Raw genomic sequence first — 13,491 nt, 5'->3', positions numbered from 1 at the left:
GCCAAGCGCCGCAGCTAGGACAGACAAGGGGCTGCGTTCACAAATCAAACTTTCAGCTGTTGTAAAACCACGTACTAGTAGGTCGGAAGTGTAGTTTAGCGGATATGCCGTAGGTCAGAAATGGAGTATAGCGATACCATCTGTTTGCATGTCTGCAATTATTATGAAATGGGTATTTAAGAACTGTAGGTGCCCTATTCAAAACGGTACCATTTAAGTCTCTATTTAAGTGACAAAGAATATGGTATTAACTCTTAATCAGACAAAAGGGTACAAATGTGAACTAGATATGCCTCTCTTAAAATAAGAGGTCATTGAACGCCGTCGCTATGCTTCAGGAGAAGGTAGCACAGACCTTAGTTATAAATCTGATTGCTTCTTTGCTTGGATATCTGGTCCCATGTCGTACAATACTCCAAACCTTAATATTATCTTTGTACAAATAATATCACTTTTAAATAGTTGGAATAAGTAAAATTTATTTTCCTAAGGAGTTGAAATTATTACTAGAATTAGGGGCGACTATCGCCGTGGAAGCGTAGTAGACTTAGAATTGGATTAAATTACACGGAATTAAATAATGTTAAAAACTAAATTTATAAATTCTACAAATTACATATTTTTTAGAAAAATATATTATTTACTCGTAGAAAAATTAGAATCAATTAGAATGGTTTAAATTTTCACTGATTCTGAATTTTCAGAGAGTAATTGATATTCCTCGAAAAGAGCTGGTTTTAATATGGACGTGCTCTGTGCATTAAAAAGAGCTGGTTTTAATATGGACGTGCTCTGTGCATTAAAAAGAGCTGGTTTTAATATGAACGTGCTCTGTGCATTAAAAAGTTTTTAGATTCAATGAAAATTGTTGCACACCAGCTTTTTATTAGAGAATTTATATTTGTATGAATTTAGAAAGGTACTATTACTGCAAGTGACCTGCACGTCCTGACAATCTTCTGAATTTGGTTGAATATTCTCTTTCTCATCTAAAAATGAATTCATTTATTTAATTATTCATGTCAACATAATATTTGTATTAATGATCGAAAATAAAGCTCACCCAATTCATCAACAATATACTGATACGGAGTTTTCGTTGAGTATTTCTTGTAGAAATGTTTACTAACAGGCTGACATGAGTTAAGATCAGACACAGCAACTGCCAAATGCGCAATCACCAGCAAAAAATCCACGAAGCGCGGCATTTTTCGTATTTTTACTTCAACTACTGTTTCCAAGTTGGCTGTTTTTCTCTCTCATTTTGTGATCTGTAAAAGGATATTTAATACTTGTACTAGGTAAAAAAGCAAGAAAATTACACCAGAAAGGTTAATACTTAGTTGTTCTAAGCTCTAGAACCTACCATGTAAATCTAGGGGTTCACCTTTTTGGAATCCCCCCCACCCTCTTTATGAAGATTGTATACCTTTAACGACATTTTATTTAAAATCATTTTAATTCCCCACCAAGTCAGTGATAAAAAACCATTAAACATCTTTTGATGGAGATTTTTAAAGAGGGAGGGGAACTTATTTTTCAACTACTATATTTATATACCCTCCATTTCCTTGCTGTTGTGATATGTGTTGAATTGTATCTAAAGGTGCTGGGATAGGATTTATCTAGGGAATGTTGAACAAACTGCTATGGTATCTCTCTCTCTCTTCAGGGATCGCTGAACTGATCAATTACATAGTCAGCCATTTCTTCCAGGTTTTCAAACAGATAGTTGGGCTCCCCAAACCTAACATAAACATATATTGAGAATTCTTGTTATATAGGCAACATGTGACAGTGATGCACTGACAACCATGATGGTGGTGCAGTTAGATAAGAGATAAATCCTGACTTCTACGTGACGATGGTTGATCATTTTATTTATTTATTCTTGTTGGCAACCCTAATTAATGTCGTAACCAGGAAATGATTTCATTAACTCAGCAGTCCAAGGCTTCTTAGTATATTGGGTATAACACCAACGATATTCATATGTCATAAAAATAGAATTGAGCGTTAGTTCAGATTTTAAGTAGTTCAATTGATATAGCATCTCCGACTTTGAATATGTTTTATATCGTCCTCTATCTCTCAACAGCTTCCTATGAGGAAATTTGCTATTTGCACAGCACAGAGTGATAACTTTGACGAACAAATTAAGATTATTTCAGTCTAGATTAAAACTTACAATTTCAGTCTAAATTAAAACTTGCAAAGTTATTGTGTTAACAAAATTTAAAAAAATTTGATTTTAACATTTAGTTACCTGTCTTCGTCGCCTTCTTGATATTTTCCAGTTTTGATGAGGGCACCCTGAAGGCCAGCCTATAATATGTTGTCAATAATTCCAACATCTATCAATCATTAATCAACCAACCATCAATCAATCCGTCAAACATAAAATCAAGATTACACTCAAGTCAATCAATCAATCAATCAATCTATCATAAACCATCCATCACCCATTGTCAACCATATACTCAATCCATTATCCATTATCCATTATCCATTATCCATTATCCATTATCCATTATCCATTATCCATGATCCATCATCCATCATCCATTATATAGCATCAATCATCAAAAAAATCATTCAATACAGAGCTGATCTGATTCAAGCATTTAAAATATTCTAAAAGGAATTGAAGATGTTGATAGCTCAACTTGGTTTATATTGGTTGGGCAGAAACACAGCATACCATAGAAAACGTCTAGGAACCAGATCAAGAACTGACATTAGATCAAACTTTTTTACAAACCGAGTTGTAGCTAAATCGAATGGTCTCCCAACAAATGTTAAGGACTCCTGAACCCTGACAATTTTCAAATCTAAACTTGATAAACTGTTCATCTAAACCTTTACTTGTGTATTTGAGTAGTAAACAAGGTCTGCTGAGAACTCAGGAAACTAGGATGATCTGAACTCTATTCTGGAGGACACGACCAGAAATTCCTACTATACTCCTACCTGGAGTCCTTGGAATCGCATAACAAGTATCAAGTATCAATCAACAAATCATACAATCAATCAATTAAGAAACGCAAGCATTGACTTAAATAAAAAAATAAGAAGATTTAAACCTTCTGAGCTCCAAGAACATCATCCCGAATATCGTCACCAGCAACAAGAACTTCAATTGGCTTCAAATCATTCATAAAATCTAAAAGATTTTATGTAATCAACTGGCGTTTCAAAAAAAATTCTGACTATTTCAGGGCATAATTTTATTCAACCTACTAAAAAAGTTGTTTTCATTTTTTATTCAACTAATTTGACCCTAAACCCTCTGAAGCAGTTGTTAATTTCAATCTCTATATTTATTTAGCTTATTCTTTTTCTTGGCATGTCACATGACCCAGGGAATGTTTACGACAGGTCGCTATGGAAAAAATTTGCCTATATAAAAAAACATTTGGAAATCTATTAATGCAAACAGAAAAATTCGCAAAATTTTAACTTTCTCTTTCACATTTAAACCTTAAATACTAGAACAAGAGGCACAAAGCGTCCTTAAAGCCCAGAGACATTATGATAAATAATGAATCACATGAGAATATTAAAAATTTGACCAACTACGTTATAGATTTCTAGATCAAATATTTTTAAAATTGTATTTCTACTGAAAATTAATTTCTAATAAAAAAATTCAGTAAACAATTCACAAATTACAACGTTTTTCTTCGCGATAAACCGAGCCAGCAGAGTATCTCATCCAATATCCATACTAGAATATCCATCCATTGTCATGACATTTAGAAAATAGACGCTTCATGAACCGAATTGAAAATTAACTTTTCAGTCAAGGTAAAAAAATGCATTTCTTTTTTTATAACATTTACCTTTAAGTGCAAGATGAAAAAAGTTTTTCTCTGGTTTTCCGACCACATAGGCTTTACAGTCAGTCGAAAATTCTAAAATGTAACCTAATGTGTAACAGGGATCTTAGAGGGTACATGAAATATAAACTTGGGTAAACAGGATTTTTTCCAGAGAGAGGACATCATGTTTAAGAAAATATATACCTATGAACCGAATTTAATGACTTTGAACTAAGTCGCTAAACTTCCTTGCGCCAATTCAACTACTATTCTGTTAGAGTCAACATGGTTAAATCCGAATCACCGTTCAAAATATATGGTTCAACCGACTCTTGACCTAGCTCAAATTCATTTTTCAAGTCCCATGAATCATAACATTCTTTTTCAACTTTGAAGGAATTTCTCCGTTTTAAGGCGATAAAGTTCCTAAATCACCCTACGACAGGGTGATAAAGTAACTTTAACGACCTTTCACTAAACAAGATGAGTAAAATTGAAAAAGAAACTAAATATGTTTTTTGTAATGGTTATCATACGTGCGAAAAAGATTTTGCCGGGATTTTTATTTTTCTTCTTTGTTTAAGATCAAAATAGTGAGCTGTCAAAATACCTTTTAAGAGTTTTGGCAGTTAAAGATGACAAAACCTTTCTAATTGAACAATGAGGACGACTATACATATTTCCGCTTTATCTGGTAAATGGTAACCAGGTTATGTTAAATAATGTTACCTAAAGCTGAGACAAACGCTCCAGTTCCAATTGACAACCCCTTCTCCGACTTATAATATCTTGATTTATTAATTGCAACCAAACTTCCTCCGGACTTGATCAAGTTAAATGCTTCGTTCATCTTCTCGTAGTGAAACTAAGAAACCAGCATTGAACAACTGAGGAATGAGGAAGAGGGGGGTTTAATGCGGTCTAGGGTGCTCCAATGCGTTAAAAACTAAGAAGAGGTAGGTAGAGCACTCAGAAATTCTAAAGGAATGTATGTGCCTGGCAAATCCATTTTGACATCTGTTGTTTGTTTAAAATTGTAAGTTCAAAAGATTTGTACCAATAGATGAATATGAACAACACTTTCCCCTCTCCTTAAAGTTTAGTTAAGTGCCAAAAACCTGATGTTTAACAAACACCCTACGTCACAAAGCAAAGTGGTTTAAAATGGATAAAATAATTAAAACAAAAAATCTGTAAATGAACGGTTCATTTCCTAAATTAACTAGAAAACAAATAATTTTCTAATAAAATTATTATTTGATGGAGGAACAATTTTGTCCTAATAAGGGTGTATTTTTATCAATGGGTGCCTGAGTTGGAGCTAAACCCACAACAACACTGTTGGGAGATTCCGTCTAAATAGAAAGATAGATAGATATATAAATAGATAGATAGATAGATAGATAGATTAGTAGATAGGCAATTATTTCAATATATAGATACATAGATAGCTTGATAAAAATAGATAGATAGATAGATAGATAGATAGATAGATAGATAGATAAGTAGATCAGCAATTATTTTAATATATAGATACATAGATAGCTTGATAAAAATAGATAGATAGATTAGTAAATAGGCAATTATTTAAATATATAGATACATGGATAGCTTGATAAAAATAGATAGATAGATAGATAAACAGATAATGCTATGTAGAAAAAGGTTGACAGAACTAGTTTTAACATTGTAATTCAACTATTTTACTTTTTATAAAGAGGGACCCATAAAACTGTACAAGAGGAAGTTGACATTGAATTGATTTAATCTGATGTGTACAATGTACATGATGATGTTATAAAGTTAGTTGTTTTACAATTAAGGAAAGAATGTAGAATATAAAATATAGATCAACGAATAAAAATGACAATTGACAAAAGACAAAGGATTGGCTTTTTGAAAAATGGTGATTTATGTTAATATGAAGGTAAAATGTTACCTCAATACCTTCAAAATCTTCAAGCGCCTCTTTTTCTAACAACAATAGTGGTCTGAACCAATAATTTTTATTCATTACTTTATTGAAAATTTCAAAATGGCATCTTGTAAATTATATTTAGAACATTTTTCTCCAGAAAATAATGAGAAAGTTTTTTGATAAATAATTAAAATATAATCAGAGATCAGAATTTATTATCTTTAAGAAGTAGTTGGGGAAATCATTGGTCGGTAATGTTGGTAAAAAGACGTTAAAAGTAATAAAATACTTATTATTAATTCCCTTATATTCTGTGATATTATATAGTTTCTAGCAGCAGAAAGAGAAGTAAAAACTTCATCCTTGTCAATATGTAAACCTGAAACAAATATCAGAACTTATATTTCAGAACTTATAATTTTTCCCATTTTTATTTGGACTTTTTCAAGATTAATCATTGATAAACTCTCCTTGTTATTTTAAGTGACCCTTCCTTTGAAGAAGGGAATAACCAATTTACAATATCCTTGTTTTTCCATTCAAAATTTGGTAATAATTCTTTAATTTTTAATTGTGGGTTCTGTGTATATTTTAGTGACTAGCGCATTTATGCAGCAGAGGAAAAAAGGAAGGAAACGATAAAAAATACATACTTTGTTTGTTTGGTTTGTTTGTGTCCAATATACGTAAAAACGGCAAAACTGATCGGGCCCAAAAATGTCCTCACGGAAGGTTTATAGAAGATCAAAATTCCAAAATATTTTCTCCAACAAAATTCGATTTGCATTAAATTTTGAGAAAATTTGTTTATAAAATCTGCAACAATTTTTTTCCTTTACAATGTACATTGTTTTCAGTTGAAATAGCCTATTTATATACTTTGCTTGTCTGTTTGTTTGCATCCAATAAACGTCAAAACGGCTGAACCAATCGGGCCCAAATTTTTTGTGGGATAAAATTCGATTTTTGAAAATTTTGAAAATCCACAAATTTTTTTTTTATAAAATCCATGTTTTGTTTTTGTTTTGCAATGTAAACAAAGAGAAAATGTTCACCATTGAAATAGAAGATGAACCCGAAGCGGCCTTAAAGTATAGTATGATAAAATAGGACCTGCACTTTTTAATCGCCTTATCAGAGATGTTTTGCTCTCTTTTGAAGTATTCGTCACATACTTAATCGGAACTTTCGCAGATTTTAACTAAAATAACTAAGATTGTAGATTTAAAAATTTTTAACAAAAATAAAATTTCAATATTTAGTATCATTTAAAAACAATTTTAGGAAATATTTTATCAGATTTCTTGCAATTTATCCTAATAACTTAACAGCAATATTGGACAAAAAGGAGCGTATAAAGTTTCTTTCTTCTACTAAGGACTCCTTAAAAATGGCGTTACCTTTACTATTGCCTCCTTGGCCCCAGGTAAAAGATTTGTTCCAACATGAACTGTTCCACTAAGTCATACAAGAATAAAGAACTAAACATTTTTTTAGAATACTAATTTAACTAAACAACTTTAAAATGGGCGGGGGGAGATATCTTAAAAATTAACTTAACAAAAATACTCCAGGATACAACGACGACCTCAAAGGGTATACTGAAGTACCATGAATTTTAATTCGTTTTCCGTCGTGACTCTTATTTAAGAAAAATGTTATCGAGAGGAAAAATACGGAGATTAGAGAGCAATATTATCTTTGGTTAATATTTGAAACTACAATTTGTGTAAGCGCAAATAAAGAACAAAAAAGCACTGTAACAGAGCCGGATAGATAGATTTAAGAATTAAATGACTTTTGGTTCTGGTGAAGGGGGGAAGGGTTAAGACACATTAATTCACCCTTTTTCATACTTGTTACTCTAAAATACATTAAATATAGCCTAAAACCTTTTATTTTTTCACACAATGCAAGCATGCCTTTAAAAAAATCTTATGATTAGTGTTCAATCAGGTCAATCCTAAATGAACTCCTAACAATTAACAACACTTAAATTACCTTAGATCTATCATTACTGCTTTTATCTTCATTTTCCTTTGGCAACGTTTTATCTGAAATGATTCGCATTCTTGATAATGAAAAAAATGAGTATTTAAGGTCAATATCATATAAAACATATCTGTTTAGTGTGAAGATAAAAATATTTAGTGCTCAATTTCATGCATATATGCATAGTTGATGAATCCTTAGAATCCATGGAGGATCCCTATTAGTCCGTAGAGGCCTCCCTAGTTGTCAATAATGAGATTATTAGAGGTTGTTCTATTGTCCAGTGTGCTCATCTCTTCTGTACTAACGTCACAGTTTAGTTGACCCGTCATGGTTTTCTGTGGATTTTCCAGCAAATTGTCATTTCTCTCATTTGTCACGTTTTTAACATGAACTTCGCTACCCGGCGCATTTCCAGCTAAAATTTCGTCAAACCCTGAGTTCCCCGCCAAAAATTCCGCAAGCTGAGAGTGCTCCGGGGTTCCACGTGGTGAAGGAGTTACTGATCCACAATCCATCTCAGATCCAGATGAAAATCGTCTTCCATCGTCAACTCTACAGTAAATATTTTTTAAAACGCTATGAAATCAAATCAAAGCATTGATTGCAGTATTAAGTAACATATTAAGTGCATTTTGTCAAAGAACCCAAACAAAGAATATAACTTTATGAGCAATAGATTAAGTAGCATTTGATTTAAAGCTGAAGAATGTTTAGATAATGTCTATTTACCTTAATAGTCCAGTCTCAAGCAGGCCAGTACTTTTTAGTGTGTCAGGTTCAACAAGGGATTCAGTCTAAACAACAGAATAAATTTCATCAGATTAAAACTAAAAATGTTATTTAAAAAAATTGTGAAATTTTGTTTTGTTTTTTAATAAAATTAAACTGAAAAGAAAGAACTTCCTGTTTAATAGCAATGTTTAAAATCTAAATATTATCTGCATGGTGTATTAAAACTATTTTTAAATTTATTTTTTCCTTTTGTTCAGATTCGGCACTTGGAGCTGCTAGCCCAGAAATATCAATAGCCTAAAAATATTGTATTAAAGAACGACGACTTTCTTGATACAAAAACTAGAGTCAGGATATCAAAAGTAACTATTTTTCTATATTAAACAGTAACAAGCAAAACCGTGCATCAAATGATCACCAAGAACCAAAACAAGGAAGACAATAGTATTAGATGAATTTAAAGACAATTGAAACTAAAACTCAAGTCAGGAATTGCAATTTGTCCACCATTTTTATTAGATTTGTTTAATAAAAATCATCTGTTTAATTACATTACAACCCCCTGTAATCTCTCCGATGTCAAGTTTAGCTTGGAGTTCTTATTCTAGTTTTTATTATTATTATTATTAGCAAACAACCTACAATTATCCTGTCCTGCAGGTAATGTCTAATACCTGTTGTCCGGAAGATGTTTTCTTGACGTAAACATTTGCAGGAACTTTCAGATGATGTTTTGCAAGACAAAGCTTTTCTAGAACTGCTCTTCCGGTCTCTCGTTCCAACCCAGAGTACCTGAAAGCAAAACATGCTTATGTATTATTTAAGTGCTTGAGGTCCCTTGCTGTAAAATTTAAACTATTATTTTAGGATAAACAACAGCCTGAAAGATGGCTAAACCAGTGTGATCCACTCTAAAACTTTTTAAGCAGGATGACTAGGGTAGTTGTAGGGTTGTAATATCCACAATGAAAACTAGATGCTTATAGTTCTTTACATTAACAGGAGAAATTATACTGAAACACGGAGAACTTGAAACCTGATAAAACACCAAAAGAAGACATTTGGATCAGCGTGCAAGAACAACCAAAACCGCAATCAAATGTAAGATTTATATTAGAAAAAAGGAATAAATCCTAGTAATTACATAAATGTTGCTTATTTCTTACCAATCCATCCTTGTATATAATAAACATCAATATCATAATGAATTATCTGAAAATTTTGCCTAGAAAAAATGTCGATACAAATTATTTTTGAAAACACGCTAAGTTTAACAGAAAATCCGCAAAAACCCCTGTTACAACTTTCAGTAATTTAAATTTCTACTTTACTTGACTAAAAACCTTGGTAAATATATATACAAGATAATAGTTTGGTACAAATAAAAAAGTAATTTATTTAATTTTGATATTTTTATTATTAGTTATCATATTTCTTCCAAATAATTGTAAATATGAATATCGATTTTTTTCTCTCTTTAGAGAACATAACAAATTTCTACGCTTGATGTTAACCAATTAGTCTAAGCATTACACTCAGAGAAAGTGTAGTGTGAACAATCTTATTTTATAAAAGCTTTTTATTTAATTTAAATTTGGAATTCGATATGATGACACCAGGGAGTTAGATTAACTGTCCTGGTTTGGTTACAAAACACTCTACATCTCCTGGAAGTTGGCTGGGATTAGTTTGTTAATCTAAAGCTGAAATGGTTCTAAATATTCAGCTAAAATCATGTGGTTTATTGTACATTCTTCTTACATCAATATACTTTGGACCTGGAGCTATTACTTTCATCATAGACTCACTGGCTTTCCCAGTCTCACTTTTTGCTCTGTACAGTATGTACATGTACTTCAAAACCAGGCCTTATGTACAACAAACTGTTATTATTGGACAACTGAAGATGATGGTATTCTTCATATTTCTGGGGCTGATAAGGACCTATGCTGAATCAATGCTATTCAACATATTTGGTTTGTGGACAAATGCAATGTTCCGAAGATTTCCAGCTCTAATGTGCAGTTTGACAACACCAAAATGGATATTAACTTGTCATATAACAACATTGTCCCTACTGTCCTTATCTAAGACTGCACTAGTCCTGTTTCCTCATCACTTCTTCAACCTTAATCATGAAAAGCATATCAAAATTAGTTTAGGTATAACAATAGTCACTGTGCTGACAAATATCTGCTTTAATATCGGAGTGCATGGACATAACTGTAACACTGGCTACTTCATTATGCTTACAGAATCTTATGGAGTAAAAGCAGATATATCATCATTTGTTTCAATGCCATGGATCCAAATTCTGATAATATTCAGCGGAGAGGTGATCTCTTTTGCTGTACAGAAGTATAGAGCTTGGAAGCGGAGAAGACAAGTAATGCCAATTCAAAACATTCAAATTTCTCTTGTTCCAACTAATAGTGATCATGCAGAACCAGTTTCAGTCCCAGATGGATGGATGGACAACCAAGAGGAGGAAAATCAAGACTCTAGTATAAATATCACAGTTTCTGTAGCCTTTATTCACATTGTTGTATCTCTAATACTGAATAGTTTAACTGATTTTTCAAGCCGTTTCCTCCTCTTAAAACAAATAGCAGTGCATTGCAAAATGGCTATATTAAGATTTGAAATGTATGTGCTGCCAATTGCCTGGATTTTGAGTATAGAAGAGACAAAAACATTTTCATTCAACAAATTAAAGGAATTTCTAACCCAAAACTTTTGGCCACAAACAATGATTGAGTACTTCTCTTCTAATCTCTAAAAGACTCTTGAATCACGAACCACAGACTTAAGAGTCATTGTGATTAGGTTGATTTACACATTCAATAAACTAATTTCTTCAAGATAAAAACGGAAGCAGCGTTGTCCACCCTAAAGGAAAATGCAAAAGGCAACGCCACTAGAAAGGACTAAAAGTGGACCAACTTATTCAAGCGGCTAACATTGCTCTGCTAAGTGATCTTTAAGCAGAGGCGGCTCTGCTAAAATTATGGCTCTGGACCACAGTACATAAGCCAACCAGAAGTCAGAAACTGCTCCAACTCCCAGAACATAGTAAGAAGAGGAACCGCCAGTAGCTTCTGTGTAAACCTTTTAGGCTCAGGAAGGTAAAGCAGCATCTGGGTTAGGAATGTCATTATGTCATTATGGTTAACAGATAGTCTCAACATAGAAAGCAAGAAAGAAGTTGTTCTTTTAAAGCCAGGGGTGATTGTCACAAGTGTACTACGGTCTTGTGAGAACTTGTTAGCAGAGAAAAGGTGATAAAAGTTTAATGAGGGGGCAAAGGATTAACTTTCTAACCAGGTTCCAGATGAGATGCTGAGCGACTGGGTCAACTATTCTTCAATTGAAGGAGTGACTCAAGAGACAGGACATTTTGTCCTGGCTAAGTGACCAAATCTAGTCCTTAGTATCTAATATTATACATAAAAAAAAATAAAAAATTGTATCTCCGCAAGATGTTCAAACATGACATTTGAGAGTTGACTTGAAGGTCATCTTTTTGAAATTTGTGGCATTCATTTATCAACCTAATTTTAGAATTAAAATTATCTAGTTTTGTCATTTCCAAAATGTGGTCTGCCTTTTTCTGAGCCTTCAAAGGTGACAACAATTTTGGATTAATTTAATATATTGAAATCAGAAAAAAATCTTGTTATCTCCAGTAATTATGCAAAAAAAAAGACAGATCACATTTTGGAAATGCCAGAATTAGGGGAATCTCAACTTTTATGTTTCGTGAGAAACCCTGTTTATTGAGTTTTAAACATTTGTGTTTCATAATTAATAAATTCTAAGTTTTTACTACATTTTCTTTTAAACTATCTTATCTTAACAGAATTTATACATAATACTGTCGAATAGAGAGACGACATTTAGGCAATCTTATGTACATTGTTCACAGATTTTAGAGAAAAAAATATACAAATCTTTTAGCTCAGTATTTTGCTGAACCTAGTTGACCAATAAGAAATAAGGGAAGTTTCAGTGATATTTTATTAGTTAACACTTTATATATATATATATATATATAAATATATTTTCTTTTTTTATAAAATTCGAAGTTTAAAAACTGAACTATATTTATATATGTATATTGTATATATTATCTCTGTTTGTTTGTTCATAGCTTATGAACCCCTGGACCGATTTGCCTCAAATTTTGATTGGTGAACTCGGTAACCATTGGAATATGCTTCGCTTTGTTTAAAAATTCTAAATTCAGCTTTTCAATTTTTTACAGGGAAAATTCAAGGCAAAGCTGGGTTCCCAAGCAAGTTATGTTATTTTGGTTAATATCTGAAAACCTAAGCATTTGGAATCTTAATTTAAAATCTCCTTACTTGCGTTCCCACGCATGAAGTAGAAGATTGTAGTACCGGGGTTTGTCAAAGTATTTAAAATATCTGTGTGTATCTGATGTGGGAAATATCCGCTGAAACCTAAAATTAAAAATTATAAAAAAACTTTAACATTTAGCAGTTATTTACGATGGGATTGAAATTAATGAACGGAATTAATATTTGAAAAGAATATTTAAGATTTAGGAGATTATTATTTTTATTCTCATAAATTATGTGGTCAAATTAAGTATCTAGTTGAGACGGTATTTTGATAGATTTTCAGAAGTAACAAATGGTGAAGATATCAAGAGTTAATAAATTGATAACCTTATACGTGTAGCTTGTTTGTCTAATTGGATTGATTGGTTGAACATATTTTACATAATACCCTGATTGTTTTTATTCACAATCCAACTAGGTTTATCGATCTCACCACTCGAACACGTTCTTGAGCGTTAAATTGTCCAGACCTGTCCAGAACAGAGAACCCCGCAGTTTAATTTTTGAAAATTTAGACTAAGGTTTTAACCGAACCCAAATTTTGCGCATATTTTTGGGGTTTTGGGGAACCCTTGGGCATGCAGTTTTGCACGAAAGGGGGCTTTCTGTGTGATCCTTTAATCAAAGTATCGAAACAATCCGTGACTTTCTCTTGTAGCGA

At 32.2% G+C, this 13,491-nt stretch overlaps 3 protein-coding genes across 5 annotated transcripts in view; all 3 read right to left on the bottom strand.

The window, feature by feature from the left end:
• Positions 1-1,646, bottom strand: part of LOC111697543 (multiple inositol polyphosphate phosphatase 1) — a 9,959-nt gene extending 8,313 nt beyond the window's left edge. For 2 of the 3 annotated variants that reach the window (XM_023467573.1, XM_023467575.1), the window contains exons 1-3: positions 1,064-1,282; positions 940-989; positions 356-421 (exon numbers count right to left, since the gene is read on the bottom strand). In XM_023467573.1, the coding sequence (XP_023323341.1) occupies positions 356-421; positions 940-989; positions 1,064-1,208 (261 nt within the window). In that variant the 5' untranslated portion in view covers positions 1,209-1,282. Of the gene's footprint in view, positions 1-355; positions 422-939; positions 990-1,063; positions 1,283-1,560 lie in introns of those variants that run through there. The other variant, XM_023467574.1, reaches the window with a different exon arrangement.
• LOC111697547 (haloacid dehalogenase-like hydrolase domain-containing protein 2) lies at positions 1,273-7,876 on the bottom strand. Its single transcript, XM_023467578.1, has 11 exons — positions 7,741-7,876; positions 7,140-7,197; positions 6,853-6,940; positions 6,043-6,118; positions 5,761-5,812; positions 5,132-5,176; positions 4,551-4,686; positions 3,843-3,914; positions 3,084-3,163; positions 2,267-2,325; positions 1,273-1,747 (listed from the first exon to the last, which is right to left on the bottom strand). The coding sequence occupies exons 1-11, from the start codon at positions 7,857-7,859 to the stop codon at positions 1,669-1,671; spliced, it is 864 nt and encodes a 287-aa protein (XP_023323346.1). The 5' UTR covers positions 7,860-7,876; the 3' UTR covers positions 1,273-1,668.
• Positions 7,793-13,491, bottom strand: part of LOC111697541 (tubulin polyglutamylase TTLL4-like) — a 21,307-nt gene continuing 15,608 nt past the window's right edge. Inside the window, exons 22-26 of the mRNA XM_023467569.1 lie at positions 12,831-12,929; positions 9,141-9,258; positions 8,713-8,763; positions 8,464-8,528; positions 7,793-8,286 (exon numbers count right to left, since the gene is read on the bottom strand). Of these exons, the coding sequence (XP_023323337.1) occupies positions 7,971-8,286; positions 8,464-8,528; positions 8,713-8,763; positions 9,141-9,258; positions 12,831-12,929 (649 nt within the window). The 3' untranslated portion in view covers positions 7,793-7,970. The remainder of the gene's footprint in view (positions 8,287-8,463; positions 8,529-8,712; positions 8,764-9,140; positions 9,259-12,830; positions 12,930-13,491) is intronic.

The sequence above is a fragment of the Eurytemora carolleeae genome, unplaced genomic scaffold (assembly GCF_000591075.1).
Source record: "Eurytemora carolleeae unplaced genomic scaffold, Eaff_2.0 scaffold54, whole genome shotgun sequence".
In the NCBI taxonomy this organism is placed as follows: domain Eukaryota; kingdom Metazoa; phylum Arthropoda; class Copepoda; order Calanoida; family Temoridae; genus Eurytemora; species Eurytemora carolleeae.
Note: the sequence above shows the minus strand (reverse complement) of the source record. Positions and strands in the feature narration are given on the sequence as shown.

What these genes read in the sequence shown, in the direction of transcription:
- LOC111697547 (XM_023467578.1), bottom strand. Translation starts at nt 7,859, where the DNA reads ATGTTTTATATGATATTGACCTTAAATACTCATTTTTTTCATTATCAA. An exon ending in ATGTTCTTGGAGCTCAGAAG is followed by an intron (nt 2,326 to 3,083) that starts GTTTAAATCTTC and finishes AACATATTATAG; the next exon opens with GCTGGCCTTCAGGGTGCCCT. An exon ending in CAAGAAGGCGACGAAGACAG is followed by an intron (nt 1,748 to 2,266) that starts GTAACTAAATGT and finishes TGTTTATGTTAG; the next exon opens with GTTTGGGGAGCCCAACTATC.